Here is a 21596-nt window from a genome sequence, read left to right as displayed (position 1 = left end):
TAGCCTTATTCTGGCCTCTGGCCCAGTTCCAGAGTGCAGTGCAGGCCCGACTCGCCGAGGTCCCCTGACCTGGACTAGGGCAGAATGTGCTAGTCCAGATCCCTAAGTTTGCAGGGGTAGCTAGACCTTTTTTTTTTTTTTTTTTTTCCTGTCTAAAAACCTGGAAAAGTCTTCATTTTGGTCAATACATATTTGCCCAGTATCCAAAGCAACTGAAACCAACTTCCTGCTCTGGGCAAACGAAGAATTTCCACGTGTCACATAATAAAGGTATTTCTGGGGTGCTGTGGAGGAAGAAGCAAAGTCAACTTGAGGGTCTGTATGGGGAAAGGCCTGTACACCCTTGGAGAAAGACTGGTATCCTTTGGAAGGTTCCAGTGTGAGAGGAGAAAAGGGGACTGGGCAGCAATGTAGCTGCCTTCCACTGCACGTGGGCTGGCTCCCTGGTACCCATGCCCCTCCCCACATCACTCAGGTACTCAACCACACCTGTTCCCACTTCAGACAGGAGGACATGTGTCTGAGCTCTGATTCACAGCTCTCGTTTCTACACCTAGCACAATTCTTAGCACACAGTAACAACTTCAATGATCTCTGAATGAAAGAATAAGGCTCAAATGGTGAAACTGGCAAGATAAGCCTGAAATTACTTGGAGGGAATGAGTTTCCCAGAGGTAAAGATGCTTGACTCAGAAAGGAGAGATAGGGTCAGCTTCATCTATTAGCTCAATTCATGTGTGATGAATTGGAGGTTGGGGGGCAAGAAAGGGGGAGAAGGGGGAAAGAGAAGAGGGAGGGGAGGAGGAAGGGAAGGGGAGGGAGGGGAAGCGTGGAATGGGAGGGGACATAGAGAAGGGGAGTGAAGGAGGGAAGGAGGGAACGGGAGGAGAAGAGACAGACAGGAGGCAGGAGGGGAAGAGAGAGGAGAGGAGGGCGGAGAGGAAGAGGGAGGAAATCCAGATAAATTGCAGCTAAATTCTTGACATTTTTATGGTACCCTCAAGTAGTAATTCTTACCTCAGTCCTTTTTTGTTTTCCTTTGAAACCCTAAATTTTATATTGTAATTAACTCAATCCACAAATAGCACGCTAAAGGCATAGGATCAAACCCATAGCTGCGCCCCCTCACTCAGAAGGCCACCCAGCCAGGGGCTCCTCACAGTGAATCACAGAGGGGCTTTGGGGGATCAGACAGGCTCTTGACTACGTCCATAAAATGTATACAAAGCACTATGAGTATGTATAAATCACTATTTCTCTGAAATAGTTTTCATCAGATCATCAAAATGATCCATGACTCCCCAAAGATTGAAAGCCTGGGTTTTATCCCATCTAAGTAGTTACTTGGAAAGGATTAGGCTGCCCTTATTAAGCATGGTGGGGGTGGTCCCACTTCTACGGTACTGCCCTGTGAGGCAGAGCCTCAGGGACTCCCTGGATCCATCACTAAAGAGAGAAGTCTTCAGGAGCCATACAGGATACACCAGTAAGATTCATTACAGTGACCCTATAGCCCTCAGAGCCTTCCCAAAAGCAACTCAAGGTCAGTGAGACAACTCATTACTGTCTGGAACATGAGGCAGCCAGCTGAGGGCAAAGAGCAGGCACCTGATCATTTGTGGGAGTAAAAACACACCTACGAGGCCGGAGCCATCAGTGAATTCATCCCAGGGTCCAGTGGGGAGACCTCAGGAGGGCTGCTTATCTGGCTGGAATCCCATGTACGCGGGAATGACTGTGGATGGAGCTCTGAGATTTGCTCCTCCTGCTGGCAGCCAGGAATCAGGCACAACTGTGGACAGAGAAGGGGCATGAGCTAGTCAGCTGACCTCTGGCCTGCATCCTGAGCTCCAGCTCAGGGCTGAGCCTTGGTCTCTGGGCCATGTTGATAGGTGCCAGGACACCCTGATACGTCAGATACAGGCTTATGTCCTTCAGCAGGCACACTGCACCATAAGCCTACCTCTGGGGAGAGGAAGGGATGGCCTGAAGACCCCGGTCCTTGGGCTGCAAGGTCCTGCTTGTGCAACAGCATCCTGGCCCCATAGCCCAGGTACCCACAGTGTCCAGGCATGAAGATCTGTCTCCAAAACGGGTAACAGAAGGGGTGGCACACTCTGCCTATAGAGGGCCAGATGGCAAACATTTCAGGCTTTGCGGGCCATATGGTTTGTTACAGTCGACTCTCTCATTTACAGCACAAAAGCAGCCACAGCTAACGTGGAAGCCAGTGAGGGTGGCTGTGTTCCAGTGACATTTTTTGTGTGTGTGTGAACAGTAAGATTTAAATTTTACATCATTTTCACATCACAAATTAGTCTTCTTATGATTTCTCATCAATCACTGGAAATCACAAAAAATTATGCTTGGTTTTCAGGGAATAACAGATAGGCAGCAGGCCAAATACAGACCCTAGATTGCTGACCCCCAGGTGAGGATGATGTCTCCCTCTCTATAATGAATCTCCAGGGACAGAGGGTACTCTTGTAAAAATGCAGATTCAGGCCCAGCAGGTTGGGAATCGGGCCCAAGACTGGGCATCACTAACAGTCTCCCCAGTGATGCTCATCCTGCCAGTATTAATGACCATATTTGAGGAGTGCTGCTGCTGCTGCTAAGCCGCTTCAGTCGTGTCCGACTGCAACCCCATAGACCGCAGCCCACTAGGTTCCTCTGTCCCTAGGATTCTCCAGGCAAGAACACTGGAGTGGGTTGCCATTTCCTTCTCCAATGCATGAAAGTGAAAAGTGAAAGCGTGTCACTCAGTCGTGCCCGACTCTTAGCGACCCCATGGACTGCAGCCTACCAGGCTCCTCCATCCATGGGATTTTCCAGGCAAGAGTACTGGAGTGGGGTGCCATTGCCTTCTCCGATTTGAGGAGTAAAAGGAAACTATTTTCAGAAGTTCCTTGGAGCACAGGCTACTGAGCAGTTTGCCTTAAGTACGACTCCTCCTGAGCCTTCCTACCTGCCTGAAAGGGCAGGACGCCTGGCGCTGTGGCTCTGGCATGCCCTCTTTGCAGGCAGAGGGTGGGCGGGTGTCTACATGCTCAGACCTCAGGTCATGCTGACCCGGCAACATCGCCCACCATGTCCCCTGGGCCTCGAGCAGGAAATTGAGTGGGGAAGGATTTATTTGCTCTTCCACCAGTGTTTGCACATTCTTGCTCATTTATAAACATTGGTTCTTAGGGACTGAACTAGTCTCAAGTCAGGTCTGAAAGAATCCAGATCTCCAGAATTTTAGTAAGGTACAATTACTTGGAAGAGGCAAAAAAACAAACAAACAAACAAAAAAAACAAAAAACCCCCCCAAATTCAGGAAAATTAAAACTGCTAAGTTTGCAATGGCTGAAGGCCCCCAGTCTGGAGCGTTATGCCAGGAAAAAAAAAAATACTTTCAAAATCCCTAAGGTATAGGAAACCTCTCTAGGACAGGGCCTGAAAAACACAGGTCAGGAAATGGAGAGCCATCCTAAGCAATAGTGTGCCAGTAAAAGGCGCTGGGATTAAAGGTGTCTGGAGAGAGCTTCTTAGCTTTGATGATGGAAGGTCAGGTCTGTGCTCCTAGGACCAGCAGTCATCCCTATGGTCTCCTCCCCCAAGGAGAAGGAGGGTGGGCTCAAGCAGTGGAGGCATCCCAGGCCTACCCTTTGTCCACTGGCTTCCAAGGAAAAGAATCGTTTTTGCCAGCTGACTCAGGTACACTGTCCAGCAACTTCATTAATGAGAGGAGCTTATGTCCTCTTTCTACGTGGCTGGCGGAGGGTGAGGGGAAGCAGGCAGCTATTTTCTCACAAAAGCGGGTTCCTTGAGCTTCAGACTTTCCAGCATTTGTCCCTGACTCCCATCTAGTGGCGTTTTCCAGTACTGCACAGAGACAAAGGCCCTCCTCCAACCAGCACGCCGGCCCAGCGTGAGTCCATCCGGAGAGAGAAGCACAGGAGAGAAAGTACCTACAAGTCTGAGCTCTCAAGTTCACACCTATAGAGGGACACACACTGGAAACTGACTCACAAAAACCTTCACTTTTTTTTTTAATGAAAAATAATCACCAAATTTCCCCTTTTCTAACATCCAGAAAGCCAACGTTTTCCTATATAACTCCTGCCTGTAACTTTTCAAAATGAACGTGTTTGCCACACAAATACCCCATCCATCTCTTACTCCAGGCCCTAGGTGGAGGACAGAGACACAGAGAATTGCAGGGCAAGCTGACGGCTTATAATTCATAAAACAGCTTCTCCCCGTGCTTTTTTTTTTTTTTCTTCCTAAACTCTGGCTTTTCAATATGGTGAACAGATTTGCTCCTCTGGTCAGAATGAAAGACTGCAGGCTGACTCTGGCAGGAACGCAGGGGCTTTGTCTGAGGAGCCGCCATCTGTGACAAGGTGGCTGAGCGGATGGGGGGCGGGGGGTGGCCATGTGCCCTCCTGGGCCTGGTCTATTTCCTTGTTTCTGGAGAGTCTGATTAAGAAGGTAACTGAGGGCACATGAATATCTGATATACAGACTGACAGAGGTGAGACCCAAGATGGGGTTCACTTCCCCGGACCTGCCAGGCAGGCTCAGAGGAGGCTCCCTGGTCAGGGCATCCCATTTCACCGCTCCAGAGATGATGGCCTCGGCTGAGCCCTGACATGGAGCAGCTATATCAGGAGAGGTTCCCTAACCTGTCTCTACTTTCCAAACTTAAAGGTCCAGACTGAGGGACTTCTCTGGTGGTCCAGGGGCTAAGAATCCACAGTCCCAATGCAGGGGGCCCAGGGTTCAATCCCTGGTCAGGGAACTAGATCCTGCATGCCGAAACTAAGACCCAGCACGGCTAAATAAATAAATATATTTTTAACAAAAGTCCAGACTGAGGAAGGCAGGGACTGATGGCTACCAGGGGGCTGCTCTAAAGCCCTTTAACTGCAGGACTGGAATGCGTGGCCAGATCCTACAGAGGGATTGTCAAACCAGCTGTTATTTCCAGTAGGGAAACTGAGTCCCAGAGGAGGGAAATGAGGTTCACCCACGTCCACATGAGGGTGGCACAGAGCTGGCCTTTTGGCTCATCCCTCCCTCGGACACTGCCTCACCTGGTCCATTCTCTTCCATCTGCCTGAACACGCCGAGCAGGACACCTGCAGCCTGGCCAAGGAGAGTCTGGGTTCCCCCAGGAGGCCAGGCCTGTTCCGTGAACCCCGCTTCCAGAAAGTAGCACAGAATACAGTCCCTCTGGAGGGTCTCTGCCAAGCTCTCCCCTTACTCACCCTCCCCTCTGCTGCTTCTGGGTTTACTTGTCTTTCCTCAGACTTTAGCCCCTGAAACCTCAGGTCTTCACCAAATACCCCATGGACCCACATCTGAAGTGATTAAACAATGGGACAGTCTGGTGCCTTGTGGATGAAGAATGCATGTACCTGGCTATTAGAGAAGCCCCCAGAGACACTCCATCTGGAGACTCTGCTGGCTCTGGTATCGCTTGGGCATCTCCCAGGAACCAGGCTCACTGGGTCTAATCACCCCTCCCTTTCTCACTCAGTTCAGTCACTCAGTCATGTCTGACTCTTTGCAACCCCATGGACTGCAGCACACAGGCTCCCCTGTCCATCACCAACTCCCAGAGTTTGCTCAAACTCACGGACATTAGGTTGGTAATGCTATCCAAGCATTTCATCCTCTGTCGCCCCCTTCTCCTCCTGCCTTCAATCTTTCATAGCACCAGGGTCTTACTGGTTGGCTTCTTACTAGTTGGCTGTTTACAGCCCCTTACGGGCTCCACTCTCCCTGAGGGCTTTACCCCCAGGTCACCACAAGCTTACCTGCATGGAGGGGAAAGAGGTGGCCCCCTTTTGGAACTCAGCTCCATTCCCATCACAGCAGAGATGCTGCAGCCTTCTGGCATGGGCCTCAGCTTCATCTCCTGAAAGTCCTGACCCTGAGCTTGGCCTGGTCTGCCAGCAATGAAAGAGGGGCTCAATCTTATACTGTCAAAGGGTGGCCTCACTGATGCTACTCTGCAGGCCAGGCTCCATGAAGCCTGCTTGCCTTGGACTTCAGGAAACTTTCTTGTACAAAAGCCCTGTCCAAAGCTCCATGGTGTGCCACCAACTTTGAGGATAAGCCCAGAGTTCAGACACAGATACTGAAACTGTGCCCCACAGAGTTTACAGAAGCTAATAATAGAAATTCTTGAATTTGTCTTATAGAACAACAGATAAGGGAGTAGCTTGTTAAAACTCTCTTGCTTATAAACTGCCCTCATTGATTAAGCTCACTTGGTTTCTTTCTTTCCTTCCATTTTCCTCCCTTTAACAGCGTATCTTTCCAGCTTCACGCAGCCCAGCTGTTTTCCAATTACTTGGAATCATTACCTGACCAGCATGAGCTGGGCAGGGGCTGGTTAGCACCAGCCTAAAGCTGAGTCTGTGCAGATGTCTGAATGGCCTTTTGACGTCAGGGGATTGGAAAACTCCACCCTCCGACGATGCTAAGGGTCTCCAGCTCCAATATGTGGAAACATGAACCCAGACGCACCTGCACAGAACGCGATTTCCTCACAGTCACCTCTCCCCTAAGACCACCCTGCTTATCCCATAAATACTCCAACTCCCTCACCTTTAGTGAGGTAGATCTGAGACACAGTCTCCTGTCTTCTCAGCTATCTTGAGAATAAACTCTTCCTTAGCTGTAAACTATGGTACCTCAGTGTTTGACTTGTTGTGTGTCAGACAAACAGATCTGGTTGGGTAACAGTACTGTTCCTTTCCCAGGTGGTTCAGTGGTCAAGAATCCACCTGCCAGTGCAGGAGATGCAAGAGACACAGGTTCAATCCCTGGGTCAGCAAGATCCTCTGGAGGAGGAAATGGCAACCCACTCCAGTATTCTTGCCTGGAGAATTCCATGGACAGAGGAATCCACGTGTCACAAAAAGTCAGACACGACTGAGCACGCACTGATCCTAGAACAAGGGAATCCAGGCCCTTTGTTCCTTTTATCACTGAAGCCCCAGAGGGTCTCCAGCATAGAGAGCCCCCACACACACCCTTCCAGACCTAAAGCCTACTCTTCCTCATTCTATTGGCTGCCCAGAAAGGGAGGATCCTATTTTAGGCCCCAAAGCTCTGGAAATATGCTCACAATCCAGTTACCCCTGAATCCTGGGCAGTTCTGTTCCACTTGTATTTCTACCACAAGTCTGGCCTATTTATAACTATTTCCAGGCCAAGGATCCTTGCTGATGGCCACTGTGCCCACCCCTGCCAGCACCCAGCAGAGGAGGAACCAGCCCCACTGTAAAGAAACACAGCTGCCCACACACAGTCTTTCTGACCACAGTGTACTAGGACCAGAGCTCCCTCTCCACTTAAGATGTAAGGGCAGAGGCCCAGGACGAGTCTGCTGTTTGCTGTAACCACCAACCACTCCCCTATACCCACCATGGCCCCTCCAGCAGCCCCTGTTTCTGTGCACTACAGTCGCCATCATCTGAGCCTGAAGATCCCCATTGCAGCTACTAATGAACAGAAGACTGCGATTCCTACCACATGATCCTCTCCCCTCTCACCACAGCTAATTATTGGCCCTTGGGTGGACACCTGACCCAAAGGCAGCTAGTCCATATCTGAGTGTAAGTGAAAATGTCTTTAATTTCTATTTCTTTTGCATTTAACATTTCTTCTTATACTTGGAGGACTTAGTGCAAAAATTGAGAATTAGGTCAATGAGATTCTCTCCTTCGGAGGTTAACACACATATATAGAAAACATGAACTTGTCAATGAACAAGAAAACTAACATCAAACCTAAAGGAAGTGTGGCAGTCACCATGAGCTCTCTTCCTAAGGGCCATTCGTTTCCCCTACTTCTTGGTTGCTCCCTGACAGGGGTTCCCCTCTGCTGTGATGAGAGTGCCAGCCTCCCTTGCAGCTAGGGTACACACATGCGAACAGATCCTGACCACTGGGACCATATGGGAAGCTGCTGGGAGGTTTCAGATAGAGGTTTTCCTCCCCAGTTTATAAGAGGAGGACATGTTCTACCTCTGGACACATCTATCTGTGTGAAGGGAGGCTGCCCAGAGATGCAAGTAGCCTTCTTGCAACTTGCCCTACTTCTTAGGGCAGCAGTACCCCAACCTTTTCAGCACCATGGACCAATTTCATGGAAGACAATTTTTCCATGGGTGGGGGTGGGGTGAATGGTTTCAGAATGATTCAAGCTCATTACCTTTATGTGCCCTTTGCTGCTGCTGCCGCCAAGTCGCTCAGTCGTGTCTGACTCTTAGCAACCCCATGGATGGCAGCCCACCAGGCTCCTCCATCCATGGGATTTTCCAGGCAAGAGTACTGGAGTGGGATGCCATTGCCTTTATTTCTAACCTAATGCCACTGCTGATCTGACAGGAAGTACTGGTCTCCAGCCTGGAGGTTGGGGACCCCTGTGTTAGGGGACATATCTGAGGAAAAACCAACCCTTGAGCATGGGGAGGAAGAAAGATAAGAAAAGTCAGTGTCTTTGAGGTCATCCCAGAGCCACTGATTTAACTCTGGGACCATCCATCCCCTGGACATATATTAGTTACATATAACTAATACATGTATTATTAGTTATATGTTAGTTACATATATATTAGTTATATGTTAGTAACATAACATATAATGTTAGTGACATATAAACCTCCTTACTGTTCGTATTTTATTGAGAAAGAATCCCCACTGACAGATGTCATGAGGAAGGGCTGGGTCATGCTAGGCCAGATTATGACAACTGAGGTTTATGACGAAGGAGAACAGTGCAAACATCCAAGGGATGCACAGATACCATGAATGAGAAATGAGAAGGCACAAGCCTGGCTTCAAGCTATCTTATTAGTTCCAATTCTGAGTCACATGTGTTTTTGTGTGTCTTTTTTTTGGGGGGGGAGGGTAATAATTAGCCTGAGTCTGTGTGGTTTAAGGCAGTGCTTTACAAACTTTAAAGTGAATATGAATCACCTGGAAATGGTTCAGTGGATTGGAGAGGGGAGAGGCAAAGTCTAACGTTTTTTTTTTCTTTAAGACAAGCTATCAGGGGATGCCAAAGCTGCTGGTCCATAAACTACAATTTGAACAGCAATACCTTCTAATTAAAGTACCAATCTAGACTTCCCTGGTGGTCCAGTGGTTAAGAATCTGCCCACCAATGCAGGCGACAAGGGTTTGATCCCTGGTCTGGGAAGATTCCGTATGCCACGGGGCAGCTAAGCCCGTGCACCACAACTGCTGAGCCCAGGCTGCACGAAGAGAAGCCACCGCGATGAGAAGACCACGCGTGGCAACTAGAGAGTAGCCCCTCACCATAAATAGGAAGAGCCTACACACAGCAACAAAGACCCAGCGCAGCCAAAAATAAATAAATAGAAGTACCAACCTAAGGCAATCTAAAATTAATCTGAAGAGGAGCTGTGGGTTTGTTCACTGCCTTGAATTCTATTTCCATACAGATAAGACCTGCTATGAACTGTGTGTGCACCAGATTGTAAAATGACTTTAAATCTGGGAAAATGAAAATACACACAGGTGGTCTCTGTCCAGAATCAAAACCTTAACAACCAGCCCTGGTATCTTGGAATGTTTATATGAACTTTTGACCCCGCCCCCCTCAAAGTACACCACTCATAGGTTGCTGACGGCCATAATTACTCCAAAAGATTTATGAATGCAACAACTTTTAGAAACATCTATCCCAAGGCAAGCATTTCCCCAACGGTTATAAAAAGCCACCAAAACAGATCTGCAAATCTTGAACGCAAGCTGTTTTCTGGGATGGATCTTGCAAAACCAACCACCACCATGACTACTTTTAGATCCAAAATAGTTTTTAAGAATCTCTTTTGGTAAATTATAAAAGTTAGATCCTTATTTCATACCACACACTAAAAAGACTGCAGATGAATACAAATCAAACTATAAACCTACTGGAGAGACTATCCAGGTGAATATTATTTGATCTGAGGTCAGGTAGGGCCTTTGTAGAAAGAAAAGAAGCTCAAATAGGAAAGACTGATAAAATTACAATTCTTTTATAATTTAAAAAAAAAAAAAAAAAAACCACCAAAAACACTTAAAAACAAAAGAGAGGAAAAGGAACACCACAAAGCAAAGAGCTAGTGAAAAGTCATTAAATATAAGAAAAGCACTAAAACCCAAATGGGGTCAGGGAGGCAAGAATACAGATGCTAACAGATCAGACTATAGCAGGCACAGCCAAGAGACTCAAAATAATCGCTGGGTTATGTATGTGAAGAAAATATTAAAACTATTTTCTTAACTGGTCTTTTAAAAAGGATCTATCTGGGACTATGTTTTATAACTTAATATATGAGGACAATTCTCCATATATGAATATGTGTATTTGGAGAATGAATTTGTTTTTCATATTGGGGTATAAGATCAAAAGTTTGGAAACCATACAGAAGAATAAATAAGTTTATTTAAAAATTCAGCCTTTCTACTAAACAAAGAAATGGAAAAATAAAATGAAACTCTCTTTCCTATGAAATTAGCTGTTTTTTCAATCTTAGTGCTTGTTGTTGATCAGGATGTACCTCAAGCCCTGCCAAAGAAAATATAAATGGGCAAAATCTTCCTGAAAAGCGGTTTGGAAAAAATGTGTCACAAGGCTTAAAGATATTAATACCTTTGATCAGAGTTTGCCAGACTTAGCAAACTGCATGAAACACACTTATTAAAAAATATTATCTAAAATTCCAACTTAATGGAACATTCTGCATTTTATCTGTTAAGCCTGCTTTAACTATTATTCTACTTTCACGAGTCCATCTGAAGAAAATATTTAGAGATAAATATTTCTAGACAAAGTCTCTACAGCAATGCCACGTTACTAGTGAAAGATTAAAAAATATCTCAATTCAATATTAGAGGAATGGTTACATAAATTCAGGCCTATCTGTACAAGGTAAATATACATAGTCACTGAAAATTATGTATTGATAGTCTGTCTTTATCCTGCTTCATGCAGATATTCACAAGTGTTGCTGGAAAACTGTTCAGTGTTTCCTGCCCTGCACTGGCTAGAAATGGTACATATTATACATGTGCACCGTCTCACCTTTTAAAGTTTAATAAGCTTGGAGTTCCAAAATGCATCTAGACCCAAGGATTTCAGGCTGATGAATTATGAACCTATATCATTTTCTAGAGGCTTCATAAAATTTTCTGTAAACACTGCAGCCTGAGTCAGTACTAGCAGAATTGCAAGGAGGGATAGATGCTGATGCCAGGAATAAAGTGAGCTAGAGAGTTGCAGCCACACAAAGAGGTGAGCAGAAGATGGTCAGATATGGCAGGGCAGAAGCCAGGACCAGCATCATAAAGCAAACACAGAAATAGCCAGAGCATGCCTCTCTAGGGAGGCTAAGGGGATCCTCTAGCTGGGGAAAAAGAGGACTAACCTACCTAAGCCATTCCCCGGCAACTTCCAACCTAGTTAAGAGAGTACGTGGAGGGCTTCCCCAGTAGTCCAGTGCATGGGTTTGAGCCCTGGTCTGGGAAGATCCCACGTGCTGCAGGGCAACTAAGCCCATGAGCCACAACTACTGAGCCCTCTCTCTGGAACCTTCGAGACAAAACTATTGATCCCACATCCTCTGGAGCCCGTGCTCCACAAGAGAAGCCACTGCAATGAGAAGCCCACATACACAACTACAGAGTAGCCCTAGCGCCCACCACAACTAGAGAAAGCCCACATGCAGCAACGGACCCAACACAGCCAAAAATAAAGAAGCAAATAAACAAATAAAAAGAGCCCGTGGAGAAGCAGGTTGGGGCTTCTATTATCAGTCTGAGAGGACCACCAAGAACCATCTTCATGGGGGGTTGGGATGAGAAGCTGGTCTGCAAACCAGAACTGTACAGGCCCACCCAAGACCCACCCAGGAGCCTTCACCTTCCTCTGTGGGCAATCTTGGTTGCTGCTGTAACTAATTACCACAAACTCAGTGACTTGCAATGACACAAATTCATTATCCTACAGTTATGGAGGTCAGAAGTCTGAAATGGTTCTTATTGGGCTAAAATCAAGGTGTGGGTAAGACTGTTTTCCTTTCTGGAGGAGAGGCCAGTTTTCCAGCTCCTGGTGGCTGCCTGTGTTCCCTGGTTCTTGGTCCTTCCACCTTCAAAGACAGCAGCGGTCGGGGGGGTGGGGGGTGAGTCCTTCGCCCATTCCATTACTTCAACACTGACTCTTCTGCCTCGCCTTCCTTTTACAAGGACGCCAGTGATCACACTGGGCCCACCTGGATAACTCAGGCCACTCTTCCCACTTTAAATTCAGCTGATTAGCAACCTTAATTCCACCTGATTCCTTCCCTTCCACCACGTATGGAAACTTATTCACAGGTTCTGGCAATCAGGATGTAAGCATCTTCAGAAGATCATTATTCTCCCTACCACACTGGTATTGGCATGTTACAGAACCCTAGGTTGACAGCCCATGTAACGAAAATATTGAACAACACATATCATGAACATGATAAAGAATTCATCAGTGTTCAGAGGAAGGCATGCAGATGTGACTATCAACGGACTCCTGAAGAGGAGGAGCTAGGACACCCCAGATAAACCTGATGGCATTCCATGGGCTCCGTGACTGTGCTCCCCTACCCAGGCCATGGGCCTACTCACCGAGCTCTCCTTGAACCATTCCTTTATGTAGGCAGCTGTGGGGCCCGGGATCTGGCTCAGGAGGGCTGCCCTCTCCTGAGGATGCTCCAGCATCTCCAAGGCCAGCCTCAAGTCCTCGACGAGATGGAGCACTGGGAAGGGGTTCATGTAGGAGCCTGGGGAAGTCGGTCCGGGCTCACAGGTACCATCACTAATATCTGCCCCTGTTTTAGTTCCTGGAACAAGAGAGAGGTGGGAATCCGGGTGAGAATTGTGGATGCCATGGGCAAGGAACTGGTAAAGAGCAAAGTTAGTGAAAGGGAAAGGGAGATGGATGGATCAGAAGACTAGATGACCACTTCCATCTCGCAGAATCACTCACAAAGTGAACTTTGCAGAAATCATCTTTCATCCTGGGTTGGGCATGAGAGAGAGATGACTGTACCCATTGTGACTGGCTGGAGGAAGCTCACATGCTCAGACAAGTGGGAGGGCACAGCCAGAACTTACCTGCGACTAAGTACTTGTGTGCTGAAACAGTGAGATGCCAGTCCCCAGCTGTGAGATGAATAAATGTGTCTTCTTTGAATTTAAAGTGGTAAACTGTATGCACAGAGAGCCACGCATCCTTGTGTGCGCATTCCACCCCCTCACCCCAAGGTGGATCCTCACTCCGGGCTGGTCTAGTGACTTGCTCTGATCAACAGGATGCAGAGGAAGTCATGCTGCGTGGGATCTGGTGAGAATGAGTAAATCAAAATCTTTCTAGATCTTCCCCGTTGGGCGATTCTACGTCCTCTGATACATTCACACCTTTGACTCGTATTTAACTCTGTGTGTATCCTTATTTCATCTCCCTTCATGGACAGTGACGTCTCTGAGGGCAGAGCCCCTGTCATCAGTGGCTGACACAGTTATCGTGCCCCCTGCCCAGTAGACTGTGAGGGGAACTGGCTGAATGTCTGTACATATGCTTGGATGAATAGCTAAGAGGAAGAATGCCTGATTTCCACAGAGATCTGGGATACTGGGTCAGCTTTTTCTAAATTGGTATGTCCCAAATAGGACTGTGTTTGCCTTTCTAAACCCCACCATTAAAAAAGAAGGGGAAAAAAGCCTTCTTTGCATAGATGGTGATATATTTTCTAAACCAAAACTGGGGCAACAGAGTCTAACAAAGGATTTCTGTGCTTCTTTCATCAGTTAAGAAACATTTTAGAAAATATGGCTCATGGTGGAATTTCCAGGGCATTTGAATTGTTTATAAAGCCAACAGAATAAAATACTTGAAATCAGGACTCTTGCTGGAAAATGTGGGCTGTAGAGCCACCATATCCACGGTTACACTGCAGGCCTGTCGTCTAATTCCAGGTTCCTCTACTCGCTTCAAAGCCAACTTCCTACTTGCCATGGCAGTCTTTGGAATGAGAAATCCACACAGAAGGAAACAATTACTTTTAGATTGCTGGTTTGCTTTCTGAAAGTGCAGGTTAGAGGGAATTGTGGATCACAATCCACAAACAAGTCCGTGGCTCTGGGGAGCTAGGAGACGGCCCCGTTACCCCCACTCTGATGTGTGCTCACCAGTTTCTGGCTTCTACAAATCCAATTAAGAGTTGCCTAGGAAAGGTCACAGTCAAAACCTTCAGGAGAGAAAATGGACAGAAGTAGAGCAAGACCCCCAATCTCTAAACAAATGCTAAGTCATGCCTCTCCATCCTGAATACACTCCAACACACACACACATACACACACACACACACACACACACTTACAAATGTAGGATAAGCCAGGCCAGAAGTATGTGGGAAGACTGAGATTTTCATTCATTTTCTATCAGTGAGGCCTTGGACAAGTCCCTTCCATTCTGTGGGCCACTCCCTGCCCCTAAAGCCTTGGGATTTTTTCTTACTTTTCAAATATTTTACGTGTGTGTAAAGGTGTATGAGTGCATGTGTATCTGTGTCCATTTTTGCATGTAATGTGTACATACATAAAAGACTTTAATTTCTATTTCTTTACAATTTACATCAATACATAGGCTCAGAAAATGGTCCAAAATGGTGAAACTTCTTAGGCCTAGCACTAGCAAAGGTAACAATTACCCAGAAGACTCAATTCCACATGCCACACAGATTCTCTACAGCCAACTGACGGCTACGGAAAAACTACAATCACAGAGGCAAACACACAAAAACAGGACTATCAGACGCAACAAATAAGAAAATGCATACCCTCATACCTGGTTTAACAAAACAAAAGTGACAATAACAGAAGGCAAGATGTTGATCCCTAAAGTGCCTCTCAGAAAACAGCAACTCACCTCCTGTTCAAGCCCTAATAGAGTTTCTCTTTGGGGGCAATCTCTCAATTACTTTATCTTGAACAATAAAGCATTCTTTGGAGAAGATAGATTAACACAAAGGGCTTCAGTTTTATATACATACTGAAATCCTCTACAGATGCCAGAGTCCCACCTCCAGGGTTCTAGTTTGATTGGTCTGAGGCTGATCTGGGACAACGAAAAGCTACCCAGGTGATGCCAGTGTGCAGTTTAAGTGGAAACCATTGACTAGCACATCAAATTAATCAATGCCAAGTTTTGATGTTTAGGAAGGACACTCCTGAGAATTTTTATCTGAAGCACATTAAAACCAAAATTTAATACAGATTCAGTAATTGTTAGGGGGAGATGAAACAACCCAAAATGCAAGTATAGGATTTTATCGAAAGCCTTTCAATGGTCATGTTCAAAAGCAACTAAGTATGTGTAGCAGTTACTAGGATTATTCAGAAATGTTTTGGATCTCCTCCACTTCAGCTCACACTGGGACAACACTTCTGCCCCTTGAAGCTACTCACAGCCACGTGACTTCCTCTGACCAATAAACATGAAAAGTGACATTGTCACTTTTAGAAGAAGGTCATTAGGAACAAGAACACAATTCCTTTTATCTCTTTCACTTGCTCCGGCCTCTGGCAATGGTGGGAACTGAATCTACCCATGTTCCAAAGAGATGATGACACAGACCAGAGCCCTAAGCAGACCCGGGGCAGTGGGGGAACTTGTGGTCTAAGCTGTTTCAAGGCAACTGATATTGTGGGACTGTTTGTTACTGCAGCATGACGACTTAGCCTGTCTTCATTTACGTGATGTATGTTACACAATTCAGAAATACGTACATACAAACAAGGTAAACTTTTTAAAAATGATCTTTATCATACAAATGGGGTTCTTCAACATGAGATGAAATAATTGATGACAGCCTTGTATGTGAATTTTCAAAGTGCTGTGTTTACAACACTTAAAAGTAAAAATATGGACTCTCAAACTCTGCACATCTAAAGCGTGATGCACGTTGGTAGCTCCAGGACTACCTGGGAGTGTGGTGCAAATGCAGACTCTCAGGCCCCACCTCCACATTTTATCAACATCACCAAATGCTCTTCAACTGCTCTGGGATGCTATACTTTTATTCAGAAACTAGCTCTTATAATGACAGAAATAGTATGTTCGGATAAAGGTAAAATGGTTGAATAAAAGTATTATTTAAAATGTACTGGTGAGACAAAAAATTTGTAATTTTTTGCAAATTAGTGCCTGTAAATACACACGTGACTAAATCAATATTATGAGTACTTGTCTATTTGGGAATATATTTGGACATATGTTTTACCTAAAAGGAAGTAAAAAAGGAAGATGTAGAAACGTTAATGAAAGGACAAGAAAGCATGAGAAAAGAACAGAAAATTTTGAAAAAGAACCAACTGGAAACCAAAACACAAAGAATACAGTTACTCAGGTTAGAAAATGAAGTGCATAGGTTAAACAACAGATAAGAGAATTACTGGAATGGAAGGTGGAAGAAGCTATTGAAGCAGAGGCGAAAGAGAAAATGGTTATGGATTTATCACCAATAAAATCTTCATTCGGGCTTCCCTGGTGGCTCAGTGATAGTGAATGTGCCTGCGAAAGCGGGAGACACATACATGTTCCATCCCTGATCCAAGAAGACCCCACATGCTGCAGAGCAGCTAAGCCACAAAAACTGAGCCTGTGCTCTAGAGCCTGGGAGCCACAACTACTGAGCCCACATGCTGCAATTACTGAAGCGCCCTAGAGCCTGTGGTCTGCAACATGAGGCCACCACAATGAGAAGCCCGTGCAACATAACTAGAGAAAAGCCCTCGCTGCAAGCAAGACCCAGAACAGCCAAAAATAAATAAATAAAATTAAAAAAAAAAACAACCTTCAGTCTTCTCAGTTTAAAGACACACATTGAGTCCCCAAAGGGATACATTAAAACAAATCCTAGCAACAACACAGTGAAACTGAAGAACAAAGATAAAAGAAATTTAAAAGCAACCAGAGATAAAAGATATTCTACAATTAGACTGTCAAAGACTTCTCATCAGCAGTAAGTCCTGATGACCACAAAATATCTTCAGGTAGCTACCAACCTATAATCTGTACAAGATAAACTACCACTCAAGATTTAAGAATAAAATAAGGACATTTTTCACATAAATGATGCATGCAATTTATTACTGGCAGAGTATTTCTGAAGGGATTTTAAAAGATCTACTTCATGAAGCAGGAAAAACTGCACCAACTAAAAAGGAGGGGGATAGAAGAATCAACTCTGTCAGAGAAGTTGTTTAAACTGTTCACTAAACAAAATAAACACTGTCAGTTTAAAAAACACACATGGCAGGGGAGAGGGGCAGCTCTGAAGAGTGGTTGAACCCAGGGTCTGTTTCCCCAGGGCCAGCTGCAGCCGCCCCCTGTCTCTCTTCCAAGACAAGCAGAAGAAAGACCATGTGAGAACACAGTGAGAAAAAAACAGTCCACAAGCAGTTAGAGAGGTCTTACCAGAAATCAACCCTGCTGGCACCTTGATCTCAGATTTTTCGGCCTCCAGAACTATTTTCCATTTCTTCTTGATGCTCTTCAGTGGTATACAGTATGGCAAAATGTATATGACAGGAGTATTTATAGATAGCCGTTACTTAGGCAGAGCCTTTGAAATAGAGAGAAGCTGCAGCTTCACCCTCAAGACACAGATCTGCAGCCCCTCGGGCACCAGACACCTCCACTGAAGACCCAGAATGGAGACCACTGGACCACATGTCCTGTACATTCTCTAACAACTACTTAGACCTAAGGTCTTTATTTCAACATTTTTCTTTGAGAGCTAAGACTAGTTTATGAAATATGGGATGATGAAAAAAACTTGGATTTTGAGATCCAATGGATTTAGTATTTTTTCCTAATTATGCTTTCCAGTTAATCTATGCCTCAATTTTCTGTCTATAAAAAAGGGATAGCAACACTGTTTATCTTTCACAATTTTCATAAAGATTAGGTCAAATAATGCATTATGATATCTGATAAAAAATAAATGTTCAATGAATAATAATAAATAGCACAATACTTGGGGGACTATAAATAAAGATGATACCAGAATACAAAACTATGGAAGACGGGGCACTGATGGGAATTAAAGCATTCTAAGACTCACGTACTACTGAAGAGGAAGACAATTATTCTATAAAGATATTTGTATTTCACCTTTGTGGTAAGGATTTGTGCTAAAAATGTAAGGATGAGCATTAAAAATACAGAAATAGATGTTTGACTTTCTAACAGAGATATAAAAACAACTTGATCAATACAACAGAGGCCAGCAAGGCAAAACCAAAACCAAGTTAAAAAAAAAAAAGTTAAAAAGAAACAAAAACATAAAATGGAGAAGTAAGCACTTACCTATCTATATACTACCCTACAAATAGCTGTGAAAAGAAGAGAAACGAAAAGCAAAGGAGAAAAGGAAGGATATAAGCATCTGAATGCAGAGTTCCAAAGAATAGCAAGAAGAGATAAGAAAGCCTTCCTTAGCGATCAATGCAAAGAAATAGAGGAAAACAACAGAATGGGAAAGACTAAGAGATCTCTTCAAGAAAATTAGAGATACCCAGGGAACATTTCATGCAAAGATGGGCTCGATAAAGGACAGAAATGGTATGGACCTAACAGAAGCAGAAGATATTAAGAAGATGTGGCAAGAATACACAGAAGAACTGTACAAAAAAGATCTTCATGACCCAGATAATCACGAAGGTGTGATCACTCACCCAGAGCCAGATATCCTGGAATGTGAAGTCAAGTGGGCCTTAAAAGCATCACTACAAACAAAGCTAGTAGAGGTGATGGAATTCCAGTTGAGCTCTTTCAAATCCTGAAAGATGAGGCTGTGAAAATGCTGCACTCAATATGACAGCAAATTCGGAAAACTCAGCAGTGGCCACAGGACTGGAAAAGGTCAGTTTTCATTCCAATCCCAAAGAAAGGCTATGCCAAAGAATGCTCAAACTACCGCACAATTGCACTCATCTCACATGCTAGTAAAGTAATGCTCAAAATTCTCCAAGCCAGGCTTCAGCAATATGTGAACCGTGAACTTCCAGATGTTCAAGCTGGTTTTAGAAAAGGCAGAGGAACCAGAGACCAAATTGCCAACATCCACTGGATCATGGAAAAAGCAAGAGAGTTCCAGAAAAACATCTATTTTCTGCTTTATTGACTATGCCAAAGCCTTTGACTGTGTGGATCACAATAAACTGTGGAAAATTCTGAAACAGATGGGAATACCAGACCACCTGATCTGCCTTTTGAGAAACGTGTATGCAGGTCCGGAAGCAACAGTTAGAACTGGACATGGAACAACAGACTGGTTCCAAATAGGAAAAGGAGGACGTCCAGGCTGTATATTGTCATCCTGCTTATTTAACTTCTATGCAGAGTAAATCATGAGAAACGCTGGGCTGGAAGAAGCACAAGCTGGAATCAAGATTGCTGGGAGAAATATCAATAACCTCAGATATGCAGACGACACCACCCTTATGGCAGAAAGTGAAGAGGAACTCAAAAGCCTCTTGATGAAGGTGAAAGAGGAGAGTGAACAAGTTGGCTTAAAACTCAACATTCAGAAAACGAAGATCATGGCATCTGGTCCCATCACTTCATGGAAAATAGATGGGGAAACAGTGGACACAGTGTCAGACTTATTTTTGGGGGCTCCAAAATCACTGCAGATGGTGACTGCAGCCATGAAATTAAAAGACGCTTACTCCTTGGAAGGAAAGTTATGACCAACCTAGATAGCATATTGAAAAGCAGAGACATTACTTTGCCAACAAAGGTCCATCTAGTCAAGGCTATGGTTTTTCCAGTAGTCATGTATGGATGTGAGAGTTGGACTGTGAAGAAAGCTGAGCACCGAAGAATTAATGCTTTTGAACTGTGGTGTTGGAGAAGACTCTTGAGAGTCCCTTGGACTGCAAGGAGATGCAACCAGTCCATTCTGAAGGAGATCAGCCCTGGGATTTCTTTGGAAGGAATGATGCTCAAGCTGAAACTCCAGTACTTTGGCCACCTCATGCGAAGAGTTGACTCATTGGAAAAGACTCTGATGCTGGGAGGGATTGGGGGCAGGAGGAGAAGGGGACGACAGAGGATGAGATGGCTGGATGGCATCACTGACTCGATGGACATGAGTCTGAGTGAACTCCGGGAGTTGGTGATGGACAGGGAGGCCTGGCGTGCTGCGATTCATGGGGTCACAAAGAGTCGGACATGATTGAGTGACTGAACTGAACTGAACTGAAGGATCACAGTCTTGTCATGGCAAACGGGCTTGGGTAACTGAATGAAGCGACACACACAGCTGAGCATCTTTTCCACTTTGGCCCAGTGGTTTCATTCTTTCTGGAGCTATTAGTAATTGCCCTCTGATCTTCCCCAGTGTTTACTCTTTGCAACCCCATGGACTATAGCTCACCAGGCTCCTCTGTCCATGAAATTCTCCAGGCAAGAATACTGGAGTGGGTACCCATTCCCTACTCCAGGCAATCCTCCTGACTCAAGTATTGAACCTGGGTCTCCTGCTTTGCAGGTGAATTCTTTACCATCTGAGCCACAAGGGAATACACTGGACACCTACCAATCTAGGGGATTCATCTCCTGGTGTCATATCTTTTTGCCTTTTCATACTGTCCATGGGATTCTCTAGGCAAGAACACTGGGATTAGTTGCCGTTCCCTCCTCCAGTGGACCATGTTTTGTCAGAACTCTTCACTATGACCCATCTGTCTTGGGTGGCTGTAAGCATGCTCATAGCTTCATTCAGTTACCCAAGCCCCTTTGCCATGACAAGACTGTGATCCTTCAGTTCAGTTCAGTTCAGTCACTCAGTCGTGTCCGACTCTTTGCGACCCCATGAATCGCAGCACACCAGGCCTCCCTGTCCATCACCAACTCCCAGAGTTCACTCAGACTCATGTCCATCGAGTCAGTGATGCCATCCAGCCATCTCATCCTCTGTCATCCCCTTTTCCTCCTGCCCCCAATCCCTCCCAGCATCAGAGTCTTTTCCAATGAGTCAACTCTTCGCATGAGGTGGCCAAAGTACTGGAGTTTCAGCTTGAGCATCATTCCTTCCAAAGAAATCCCAGGGCTGATCTCCTTCAGAATGGACTGGTTGCATCTCCTTGCAGTCCAAGGAACTCTCAAGAGTCTTCTCCAATACCACAGTTCAAAAGCATCAATTTTTCGGTGCTCAGCTTTCTTCACAGTCCAACTCTCACATCCATACATGACCACTGGAAAAACCATAGCCTTGACTAGATGGACCTTTGTTGGCAAAGTAATGTCTCTGCTTTTCAATATGGTATCTAGGTTGGTCATAACCTTCCTTCCAAGGAGTAAGCGTCTTTTAATTTCATGGCTGCAGTCACCATCTGCAGTGATTTTGGAGCCCCCAAAAAATAAAGTCTGACACTATTTCCCCATCAAGAGGCTTTTGAGTTCCTCTTCACTTTCTGCCATAAGGGTGGTGTCATCTGCATATCTGAGGTTATTGATATTTCTCCCGGCAATCTTGA

General features: G+C 45.2%; 1 protein-coding gene across 9 annotated transcripts in view; it reads right to left on the bottom strand.

The window, feature by feature from the left end:
• PPFIBP2 (PPFIA binding protein 2) overlaps nucleotides 1-21596 on the bottom strand; it is a 158733-nt gene that overhangs the window by 90284 nt on the left and 46853 nt on the right. For all 9 annotated transcript variants that reach the window (XM_027563177.1, XM_027563181.1, XM_027563178.1 and 6 more), the window contains exon 3: nucleotides 12675-12889. In XM_027563177.1, coding sequence (XP_027418978.1) covers nucleotides 12675-12889 — 215 coding nt within the window. The remainder of the gene's footprint in view (nucleotides 1-12674; nucleotides 12890-21596) is intronic.

The sequence above is a fragment of the Bos indicus x Bos taurus genome, chromosome 15 (genome assembly GCF_003369695.1).
Source record: "Bos indicus x Bos taurus breed Angus x Brahman F1 hybrid chromosome 15, Bos_hybrid_MaternalHap_v2.0, whole genome shotgun sequence".
In the NCBI taxonomy this organism is placed as follows: Eukaryota; Metazoa; Chordata; class Mammalia; order Artiodactyla; family Bovidae; genus Bos; species Bos indicus x Bos taurus.
This window is presented reverse-complemented; position numbering and strand designations above follow the sequence as displayed.